The sequence below is a fragment of the Sinocyclocheilus grahami genome, unplaced genomic scaffold, assembly GCF_001515645.1.
Source record: "Sinocyclocheilus grahami isolate Dianchi unplaced genomic scaffold, SAMN03320097.WGS_v1.1 scaffold256.1, whole genome shotgun sequence".
Classification (NCBI taxonomy): domain Eukaryota; kingdom Metazoa; phylum Chordata; class Actinopteri; order Cypriniformes; family Cyprinidae; genus Sinocyclocheilus; species Sinocyclocheilus grahami.
Genome location: NW_015505435.1, coordinates 683,218 through 694,940, shown reverse-complemented (window position 1 = coordinate 694,940; position 11,723 = coordinate 683,218). Strand labels below are relative to the sequence as shown.

Sequence of the window (11,723 nt, the reverse complement as noted above, 5' to 3'; positions counted from 1 at the left end):
ATATATATATATATATATATATATATATATATATATATATATATATATATATATACATAATAAATATATACCGTACACACAGTATATTATGTAAACAAAAACTTCTATTTTGGATGCGATTAATCGTTTGACAGCACTAATTATTTATATATTTATTTTTTTTCCTCTGAGGCGGGTTTTCCATATACTTACTGGAAAGTCGAGCAAAAATATTAATGTCCACGCGCGTCTCCACAGATCCTAAACTGGTGCTAGGACCCAGGAGCGCATGTTGCCTAGCGGTCAGGGCACACACATTCCTGCCATACCACAGTGAATGGAAATGATTGTTGTGAGTCAGTCAAATGTGTTAAGCAGCAGAGTTCCAATCAGCTAAAGAGAGTCCCGGGAAATTCACTTAGAAACACTCTCCCCTCTGACAGATTGAGTAATCCATGTCAGGATCTCGCTGGGTAAATATGGCATGTATAACTTTGCTAACTTCGCTGTCGTGCTTTTCGCAGTTTCCTCAGTGGATTCAAATGTAGCGGATGATGTGATCAATGTAACATGTGATGCGTGACTCATGTTTACCAGCTTTCAGCTGGAGTTTAGAAATCTACATGTACCAAGCAGGGATTCTTTACTGAAAGTTTATTTTTCAAATGCAATGGATTACTTAGTAAAGTACCCATTTAAATCTTTTCATGTCTGACTGCATAAACTATTTGCATTAACTGAATATATATGCTTCTAAATGGGGGGCTAAAAGCTGGCTACGTAATGCTTAAGTTCATCTGGTGGTTCTATTTTTGGGTTCTCGGGTAAAGTTTCCCTGTTAACTCCTCCAGTCATTTCGCGTGTGTTATATTGGTGTTAATTATTCATATCATTTTTATTTTTTAGATACTATGAATATACTGTGAAAAATATGCAGATGTCAGGTATTTCTATCCGACCTGAATATTTTGTTGATGTAAGCGAATGTATTCAAATTAATTTAGTTAAATTAAATACTGTAGTAAAAAGTTAATAAAGTTAATATTATAATAATACCAGTTAATTTAAGAAGTTGTTAAGACAAAACATTCTTTACACCGTTTTAAAAATCTAAAGATTTACTCCTTAGTTTTTTAAAACTTAGTTTTTAAAGACAATTTGCATTTTTACAAAAATGTTTTAATTAAGTATTGAATGTTTTCAAAATCACAAAACATATTTTGCTAATAAAGATACTATCATTATAATTGTATCCAGTTTAGTTGATAATTCAACAACACTTGTTCTGTCACCTCCACTTTCACATTTTCAATGTGAGAAAGTAATTTAAAACAGTCAGTGGAGAATGCAGGTGCTGATGTCATCATTGGGTGACAACCCCAGATCCTGTGTCAAATAAGCAAACATGTATGTAAGTGCTTAAAGAAGTATCTAATTAAGCTCTAATACTTTAAAATGAAAACTCTAACATGCATAACATTTTCATTATTATTCTTTTTTTGTTGTTGTTGTTTATTAATATTGTTTTACCCCTCTGTTTGCCTTGTCTTATAGTATATTGTGGCCTCTATTAGGGTTTTGCATAAAAAATGGCAAGCCATGTGAATTTGGTACTTTTATTTTTTTATTGACATTTTATTGAAATTGTAGCACAAATGACAGTGCTCTAACAACAGTTATTAACTGAATACATGATAACTGGCATTGAACATGAATAAATACATAAATAGAAACAGAAACAAAAACAGATCGCAGTGAAAGAGAGATCAGTGAAATATCTTCACAATCTCCTATGATCTTCATGTCCATCATTATGTGTATATTTTGAGTGGCAGCTTCTCTCTGTAGATAATCAGGGTTGTGGGGTTGTTTTATTAAAATAACTAAAAAGAGAAAAAGACACGACTGGTCAGAAACCAGTTATAATTCAAAAGTTAAAATTTATAGACATTTTGAGAATTAAATAATTTACCTGCTGAGTGTGTGCTGACAGTCTGTGTAGTTGGATGGTTGAGGTCTAGAAAATCAGTAATAAGGTGGCTTTGACAGTTGTAGATTTGAAAAACAAAAAGGTGGGAATAAAAAACTCTAAACACTAACAGAAAGAACCAGTTCAGCACAAAAGGGTTCTTCAGGATGATATGGATCTAAATAGAACTATTACTATGTGTAAAAAAACAAACAAAAAAAAACAGTATATTATACCAGTATAATAAACTGATGCATACTAAAATGCTCCACGTTGAGTGGGGTGCGCTGCAAAATTCACATGGGTGTTTGAAATTTGAAAGTGTTTTGAAATTTGTATTAAAAAACATGCAGGATATAGCCCAGTTGCCAGGGCCTAGTCATGTCCCTGTCTATAAGCACGATCAATTTATTTTAAATATATTATCTTAGAAGTAAATCTTGATTATTTGTCACATGTTATTCTTGATGTTTATGTAGCAGTATTGGAATAATTAATCGCCCCTTTTCCTTTTGCAGATAATAACATCCAATTCATCTGAACATATCCGTGCTACCTTTTGCCTACCCGTGCAGCAGCAGACATGCATGGTTCTGAGGAGAGTGCATCTGGAACTGTGCTTCATAGGCTTATGCAAGAACATCTCCGATACGGAGAAAACGACAGTTCTCAGATGCCAAGCAAACTTGCGTCTACAGTAAACCTATTCCTTCAAAATGAGGGTCAAGTAGCCCATTCATATCAGCTTATGCCCCTGCAGTCACAGTCTCGACAGGAACCTCAAGGTCAGGAGCATCAAGTGGACAGCAGCTCCATGGAAAAAGCTGGTGGTGTGAGCCAGGGTGCAGGTAGAGCAGTCCAAGCAGCCCAGATTTTGTCTGGGTTTGACACCCTGGAGCTTCCATTGTACAAGGAGGCTAAAATCCAGTCTCAGCTTTACAGAGGACAGCAAAGTCCGATGGACCCTCAGTCCCAAATCCCTGGCCACAACCACCAGAGTCTTCAAAATCCAGATGACCTTTCAAACAATTTTCAACAAAATCAGGACCAGAACTTACACAAAGAGGGCCATAAAAACACTGTCCACCAAAGTCAGCAGCAACACAACTCGGTTCAGCAGATACAACAGTTGTCAACAATGTCTGACAGTCCCACAAGCTCACGTTCCTGTCTACCATCACTTTCTAACACATACTCACTCTCTTCCCCTCCTTCTCTTTCGTCTCCTTACACCTCTCTCTCAGCGGTTCCCATGAAGGCGCTTTTGGAGGGTCAGTCATCGGTCCAGCCAGGAGGCACTGGTGGTACATTTCTTTGTGATGAAGGTCTGGCAGAGTTGAAACAGGGTCATGTTCGCTTTCTAAGTGAAAGGATCATGCACCTCAGTCTAGAATGCAGTGAAGCTAAGCAATGTTTAGGACCATCCAATTCATCTTGCACAGGAGACACTACTCTTTGTGGGGCTGGTAATACAGCAAATTCTCTCTCACTAACTAGTAAGACCTCCACGAGTACCCTACAACTTCCACCACCACCCTTAAACCCTCCACAGTGGACTTTGGATCAAACAGGTCCTCCCCCAGAATATCCCTTTAAATTCAAGTTACAGACTATGACTTCGCCTACATTAAACCCCAACTCGGACTCTCTGGAACATGGTCACTTCAACAGTGATACCTTGACAGCAGCCATGTTGGAGACAGTGCCACTTAGAAATATAGCAAGGTAATGGTAACAGAAACTTAAAGGTGAATTGTGTAATATCTGTATTACTAGCAGCACCAGTTGGAACTACAAAAATAAGGCTTTCCAAATTCCCCTAAACAGCTTTTTACGGGTACAGGATTATTACATGTCATTGGCTGAGCCAAACACTGACATGTTGGGCCATTACAACAAACAATGTTTTTATGGTGGCTCAATGTTTATACTGTAAGCCAACATACCAGTGACTTATTTATAGATGTATCTGCATTAAATTAACTCCTGTCTATTCAACTTGTATATGATAAACTGTTTTAAATAAAAAAAATGTACACTTTTCACCTGTTTCACTCACTGTCTTTCTGTATTTTAGACAGTGCCCTTTGTCTACATCACAGCACCAAACACAGACCAGTCCCATGACTTCTGAGACTTGTATCCTACCCTCACAGGCTTATCAGCAACAGTATCAGGCTATATCCCTTTCTCAGTCCCTGGCATTTCCTCCGGCACAGCCTGGATCTGTGACTCAGTTTTCTTGTGTGGCCCCTTTTGGACAGCCTTTCCCAGGGGAAACATTTGCCATGGTAAGCCATGCCAAGCAGATGCTGGAGAACCTAAAAGAAGAAAACCAAAGACTTAGACAAGAACTTCACAAGCAAAATGAGAAGGCCAGCAAACTACAGAGGGTACTTTGTCTGTGTGTCTGTCCACCTGTCTGTCTATCTTATAATATTAGAAGCAAAGAAGAAACAGAATTTGGGGTTCTGATAATCAAAACTTCTCATTATTACAGACTATTTACTGTCTAAAGTGTCTTACTGTCTTATAATACAAACTAATATGGAATTGTGCAAAGTAATATTGAAAATACAGTGTAGTTATTACACATGACAGGAAGTGGTTCATAAAGGAAATAAACTTTAATGGGAATGTGGGGCTGTGGTTATGAAAATATTGTTGGGATACTGCCCAGTATGATTGTAATACAGCACACTGACAGTAGGACATTGTCATGCTTATACTATCGTGCAGCTTTAATTGGAATTTATGCTGTATTTCCAGTTGGAGGCGGAGACTGTTCACCTGTCAGAGGCATATGAGAGTTTAGTGAAGAGCTCATCCAAACGGGATGCTCTGGAAAAAACCGTGAGGAATAAACTAGAGGCAGAGATCAGGCGTCTTCATGATTTTAACAGAGACTTGAGAGGTGAGGTTGTTTATAATGCCCATGCTTTTAGAAACCACATTTTATTCAAAATGGATCAAATTTTATTGCTGAACTTTGTGAGTTGGTAGTTATAGCATAGTTGTGGTAGTTATTAGAGCCAGACCGATATATCGTTTTGCTGATATTATTGGCTGATATGAGCCTGTCGCAGATATATTGGTATCGGCGAATATGCCTCCGATATGAACTTTTTTTTTTACAGAACATATAACGCAGATGAAATGCTTCTGAATGGTGTAATTACTTAGTTTGTCCAGCAGAGCTCCATTGTTTGCTACTGGCCACCCAGGTCAGTGCAGTGTTGAGATTCACGGATGTGCTCCAACTTCACTCGCTGCTTCAAATTATCCGCTAGCCACCCACCTGCACCTATATTTGCTAGTCACATTACAATTATTCTAATTCTTAGTTTTGCATGATGATATGATGAATGGATGGTTCATTTTTAACAGCAGATTCAGTGACATTAGAGACTAGAGCTGATCTGCGTATCACGGCACATGTCTGCGGCGCATTAAAGCCTGTGTTACGGTCACCGGAGCTGATCGCGGCCACTCAGTCAATGCTGGTGTTTATACCGGCCGTGCCGCAGCCCAGAACTCATGCTTATCACATTGGTCATATCACATTGCGACTATTCGCGAGAATTTCTATTGTATTTTGTCGCACTGTGTCACTCGCGTCCGGTATAGAATAGAATCCATTATAATCAGTGATGTTGTCTACTGGATGCAGTAAACTGATGCCTCGTTCTAATTATGACATGTTGACACAAAGTTCAAATGATTTTCAACGGTCGCTTTGTCGCGGCGCAGACACAGTGTCATCATAGTTTGTCAGTACAGTCAGTAACATAGCAGATTGAAAAGTTTGTATCTTTCTGCAGTCCAATAGACGGCAGTGCGGTGGTGGCTTGAGTCTGTTGAATGGTGATTTAAAGGGGTCATATGATGCGATTTAAATTTTTCCTTTCTTTTTGGAGTGTTACAAGCTCTTGGTGCATAAAGAATATCTGTAAAGTTGCAAAGACTAAAGTCTCAAATCCAAAGAGATATTCTTTATAAAAGTTAAGAGTCAGCCACACCTACCTGAAATGGCTCGTTCTAACACGCCCCCACATATCTACATCACTATGTGGGAAGATTTGCATAACGCCGCCCAAATGTTCACGCAAAGAAAGAATTGTTGCTGCCGCCATGTTGTGAATGCGCTGTGTGATTCGTTGTGAAAGCGAAACTACTTTGTTTGGCCTTCCAAAAGAGGACGATATCTGCTTCGTCATGCCTGGAACTGATTTCAGCTGGTTGCTGAGGAAATACTACAACTTTGTGCTGTGGATCGCTGGATCGGCTTTCACCGTGGACGAAGCAGAGTCCAGCACGGGGTCGTCACATGTGGTTTCCGCAAGCCCGCCGGATGCTCCTTCGTCGAATATGCCGCCTCTGCTCACTCAGCTCGCCGGCCGTTCCTTACTTTATCCCCCGGCCTCTGCTGACTCAAGGCCGCCATGTATGACGCTGTTTCGTTGTGAAAGCGAAACTACTTTGTCATGTTTTTGAATCAACGCTCCGGCCTGATAGGGCATCATCACAATGTGTGATGATGCCCTATCACAACACACTGGATAGCTGGCCAATCAGAACACACCTCACTTTTTCAGACCGATGAGCTTTGTAAAAATCGATGCGTTTCAGAAAGGTGGGGCATAGAGGAGAAACAATAATGTACAGTATGTGGAAAATAATGTGTTTTTTGAACCTTAAACCGCATAAACACATTTCATTACACCAAATACACCAAATAATGTTCTTTTTAGCAGCATCATATGACCCCTTTAACGCTACGTTGTCACCTAGTTGGAGAGACTTAATGCTACGTAAATAAACAACAATGTCACCATCTTTTATTTTCGCAATGAGCTTATCATATTCATTTGCTACATTAGTAGGGCCCTATGATTTCAATCCAGTCATAAAAACGGAAATTATTGTATAACGTGGAATTTCATGTAATTTGTCTTATTTTTGATGAATAAATAAAAAAGAGGTCAGTACATACAGTCATGGGCAAAAATATCGGCACCCTTGGTAAATATGAACAAAGAAGGCTGTGAAAATTAATCTGCATTGTTAATCCATTTGATCTTATATTAAAAAATTCACAAAAATCTAAACTATCACTGGATAATAAGAATTTAAAATGGGAGGAAATATCATTATGAAATAAATGTTTTCTCAAATACATGTTGGACACAATTATTGGCACCCCTAGAAATTCTTATGAGTAAAATATCTCTGAAGTATATTCCCATTCATATTCACAATTTTGAGCATTCCAGGGTGATTATGAACATGAAATTATCCAGCCATGGCTTCCTGTTTCACAGAAATATAAATAGGAGGGAAAACAAAGCCCAAAGTCCCTTAATCATACATCACATTGAGAAAAAACAAAGAATATATTTCTGATGTGCAGCAAAAGATAATTGAGCTTCACAAATTAGTGAAGTGGCTTTAAGAAAAGAGCTAGAGCAGTGAAAGTTCCCATTTCCACCATCAGGGCAATAATTATTTTATTAACATAAAATGTTACGAAACTGCCTGGAAGAGGACATATGTCTATATCGTCCTAATGCACGGTGAGAAGGAGAGTTTTAGTGGCTAAAGTCTCTCCAAGAACCACAGCTGGAGAATTGCAGAAAATAGTTGAGTCTCGGGGTCAGAAAACCTTAAAAAAAAATGTGTCAAACAGCACCTACACCACATGTTGTTTAGGAGGGTTTCAAGAGGAGGGTTTCCTAGCTCATCCAAAAACAAACTCCAGCATATTCAGTTATAAGATACGACTGGAACTTCAAATGGGACTGGCTTCTATGGTCAGATGAAACTAAAAAATGAGCTTTTTAGCAGCAAACACTCAAGATGGGTTTGGTGAACATGGGGATAAAAAGTACCCCATGTGTACAATGAAATATACTGCTGTATTTTTTATGTTGTGGGCCTATATTTCTGCTGGAGGTCCTGGATATCTTGTTTAGACACATGGCATCATGGATTCTATCAAATACCAACAGATAAAAAATCAATAAGTGACTGACTCTGTTAGAAATCTTATAATGGGTCATGTTTGGATCTTCCAACCGTACAATAATCCAAACACAAACCTCAAAAACAACACAAAAATGGGTCACTGAGCACAAAACCAAGCTTCTGCTATGGCCATTCCAATCCTCTGACCTGAACCCTATAGAAAATGAGTGGGGTGAACTGAAGAGAAGAAGCACCAACATGGAGCTGGAAATCTAAAGGGTCTGGAGTGATTCTGGATGAAGGAATGGTCTCTGATCTCTTGTCAGGTGTTCTCTAACCTCATCAGGCATTATAGGAGAAAATTTAGAGCTGTTAAACTGGCAAATGGAGGTTTCAAAAAGTATTTAATAAAAGGGTGCCGTTAATTGTGGCCAATGTGTATTAGAGAAAAACTTTTATTTCATAATGATATTTCCCCCCAATTTTAAATTCTTATTATCAAATGAAAGGTTAGATTTTTGTAAATTTTTTAAATGAAAGATCAAAAGGAGTAACAATGCAGATTCATTTTCACAGCCTTCTTTGATCATATTTACCAAGGGTGCCGATATTTTTGGCTATGACTGTAAATATAGACTGTGTCTGTGAATATTAAACTGCAAAAAGACTTATTTAAATACACATCCTCATTGATTACCAGAAAATACACAACATAGAATTTGTAAAAAAATATTATTCATTATTATTATTTATTCATTTTAGATGTTTACATTTGGAAAAGCTGTGCTTCCTGCATAAACCTGCCCCTGTTGGTTTGGCAGTAACTTGCTTGCCCTACACAGTTACCTTGTTTAATTTCTTATTTCAAGTTATAAATATTTTTTGTAGTCTAATTATTTTTGTAATAATTTTGTATTGTTTTTTAAGTTATTTATAATAAGTGAAGTGAAGTTTACTGTTAAGTGCACTGATGTCAGACTCATTTTGAATAATAAAGTTTATTGTTAAATTGTTAAATACCCTGCCTCCACTACATAGGCCTATGTTTGTCACATTATAAGTGTTTGATCACCACATTTGAGTTATCATTGCAAAAAAATGTGTTTATGTATATATATATATTCTGTTTATGTAGGCTATATATACCATTCAAAAGTTTGGACACATGAATGGGAAGTGTGTCCAAACTTTTGACTATACTGTACTATAATTTAGCCTACACATAAAGAATATCGGCCGATATATCGATATCGGTCTTTTGTACACCCTAATATTGGTATCGGCATCAGCCCCCAAAAAAACATTATCGGTCGGGCTCAAGTAGTTATAGCATAATATAGTTGTATTTTATTTGTTTGTTTGTTGATTCAGTTTATTTTAGCTGTTCTTGGGTCCTGTGGCAGATCTTTTGTCATTCATGTGTTTTTCAGATCGTTTGGAAACAGCCAATCAACAGCTAGCCAGTCAGGAGATGAAGGGACAAGATGACGGACACTTGTATCTTTCACAGAGTGAGATTTTACTTCTTATTGCACATAATCACAAAAATATGCTTGCATCATCACACAAATATGCTTGATAGACATTTTGCTGAATCTGTTCACTGTTAAAAATATATGTCTAGTGGCTCAACTCAAACCATTTCCTGCTTCCCTTCCTTAATGTCCTGTACCTCTTCCTCTCCTGCACTCAAATCTCTCTCTCTGTCTCTCTGGGTATAATTAAAATTCCATTATTGCTTGTACATTAAAAAAAACAGTTTTCAAAACTGTGTTCTTGCCTTACTCCAATTCACTAGTGTAGGCCTACAGTAATGTTTTATATTTTACAAATTTCTAGTTAAAATTATTCGAGTTAACATTAATACTTTCTTGTTTATATCATGTCAGATATATGCCTTGTAGGACTTGCTTTTTTTGTATTGATGTATTGATGTAGCATGACAGATGTGCTCACAGGCAAGCCCTGGTGTACCATATGTAGCAAATTAGCTCAAAAGGGAAATGTATATAAATAACTACAATTAATTGAAATTAATTGCAATTGTTTATATCAGCTGCCAGTAGTACTGTACCAGAATTAATATTACAATCAACCAATCTGTTCATCCAGCGAACATTCAGTGTAGTTGCGTATCAACTCTAAGAAATGTTATTTTCATGGCCACAGAAAATAATTTCTAACAGTATTAATGCATAAGAGCATATAATAAGATAGGATTGTAAAAGGGACATTGATTTACAAGCAGTGACAGAATCAGAAACTCAAACTGGAAAGTGAAGACATGGTTGTAGTCGAGGCCTTCCAGGCTTGGCTGGCCAGCCCCGGGACCAGAAGCGGAAGATGGGAAGGTGATGAGAGAAAAGATGAGAGTCAAAAAGCAACTGAGAGGTGGGTCACTGATGTAAGGCCTTTTAACTTCTGTGGAGGTCACACCTCTGGGCAGTCAAAGAGCCAGTGGTGACTTACACTTTTGGAGGGAAAGTTCCTTCAAGCATGGTATTTTGCATAAGTAACTGGATTAGGCACTGATGCAAAAACTATTAAAGAACACTATTGTTATTGTAATGTTATTAGAACACTAACATGTTGCATGGGTATCAACATATAATATATACTCTCATTTAGATCATCAAAATACGAACTTATAGATACCAAACATGGAATAGGTGAGGTTATATTAACTAGTGATCTATCATAACACATGCATAAAACAATATACAATACAAAATACAATATACAAGAACAGTAATAATACACACAATGACCTAAGGATGTGTGTTCATTCACAGAATGTGAAATGGAGTGAGAGTTGCTTTGCCTGCATTCCTTTCAGTAATAAACCCAGTGATATCAGAAGATTTGTCTTTGGGTGCCATGGAACCAGAGGCCTGTTCCCCTTTTTGAGGTGTTAGTTGCATTTCGGGGAAGGGTCCATGGACCCTCATAGTTGACTTGTTAGTTGGGTGAGGGGTGTTAGGGATTATTTTTTGAATGTAACAAATAATTGTGTCTGATTGGTCCAAACGCTACATACCCATTTCAAACGTTGTTGTCCGTCCAATAGACAACAGTGAGCAACGTCAATGGTACAGAACAATCAGACACGCACCTGCCAGTCAAGGCTGGGGGACAGTGGTGGCTGTTGGTGCCTCCAGGAGTGGTTGTGGTGCCATAGAGGATGCTGTCAGGCAGTGTGTTGTGGTAATGTAGGCTGTAGCAAGGTGTGGATCTTCAAGCTTGTGCAGCAGGTGTCGAGATGGTGTCACCTTTCATCCTAAAGTGAGTTGGTCTGGGGCAGATGGTTGTTTGTAGGGGGTGTTAGCAGGGCCGGATTTACCTCTTATTGTGACATAGGCAAAACAAATTTTTGGGCCCCCCCTTACCTATTACAGATTTTCTCGATTGCTTAAACACATTTCTTGAAACTATGCCTCGTATTCTCAAAACAGTAAACACATCCATAACGTCTCACTCAATTCCCCAAACATCCTATTTTCAGGTCAAAATTAAGCTCTACACTCAAAACCATTCACTCTTGCTGAAAAACCAAACTTTTCCCTCAGACATCACACACGAGCTTTCAAAAACACACACACACTACAACATAGTATTACACACTGGTGCAATAAATTCAAAACTGGTAAGTTATGTTGCTTGTGGTTCTCCCCCTCAAAAACCTTTTCACATGAACACAAAAGACACAACCAATGTATACATTGGCACATTTTTATTCATTCATGTACTACACAGCACAACTGTAAAAAAAAAAAAAGATTCCGCCTCAGCACCCAGTCTTTGTTCTGGGTCA

At 37.9% G+C, this 11,723-nt stretch overlaps 1 protein-coding gene and 1 long non-coding RNA gene across 3 annotated transcripts in view; one reads left to right on the top strand and one right to left on the bottom strand.

The window, feature by feature from the left end:
• LOC107598799 (uncharacterized) overlaps positions 1-5,627 on the bottom strand; it is a 9,022-nt gene extending 3,395 nt beyond the window's left edge. Inside the window, exons 1-2 of the long non-coding RNA XR_001610600.1 lie at positions 5,561-5,627; positions 4,434-4,435 (exon numbers count right to left, since the gene is read on the bottom strand). This is a non-coding gene — a long non-coding RNA (uncharacterized lncRNA). The remainder of the gene's footprint in view (positions 1-4,433; positions 4,436-5,560) is intronic.
• Positions 299-11,723, top strand: part of LOC107598785 (angiomotin-like protein 1) — a 70,093-nt gene continuing 58,668 nt past the window's right edge. Inside the window, exons 1-5 of one of the 2 annotated variants that reach the window (XM_016290217.1) lie at positions 299-452; positions 2,467-3,673; positions 4,026-4,239; positions 4,718-4,862; positions 9,343-9,423. In XM_016290217.1, coding sequence (XP_016145703.1) covers positions 2,532-3,673; positions 4,026-4,239; positions 4,718-4,862; positions 9,343-9,423 — 1,582 coding nt within the window. In that variant the 5' untranslated portion in view covers positions 299-452; positions 2,467-2,531. Of the gene's footprint in view, positions 453-2,466; positions 3,674-4,025; positions 4,342-4,717; positions 4,863-9,342; positions 9,424-11,723 lie in introns of both variants that reach the window. The other variant, XM_016290216.1, reaches the window with a different exon arrangement.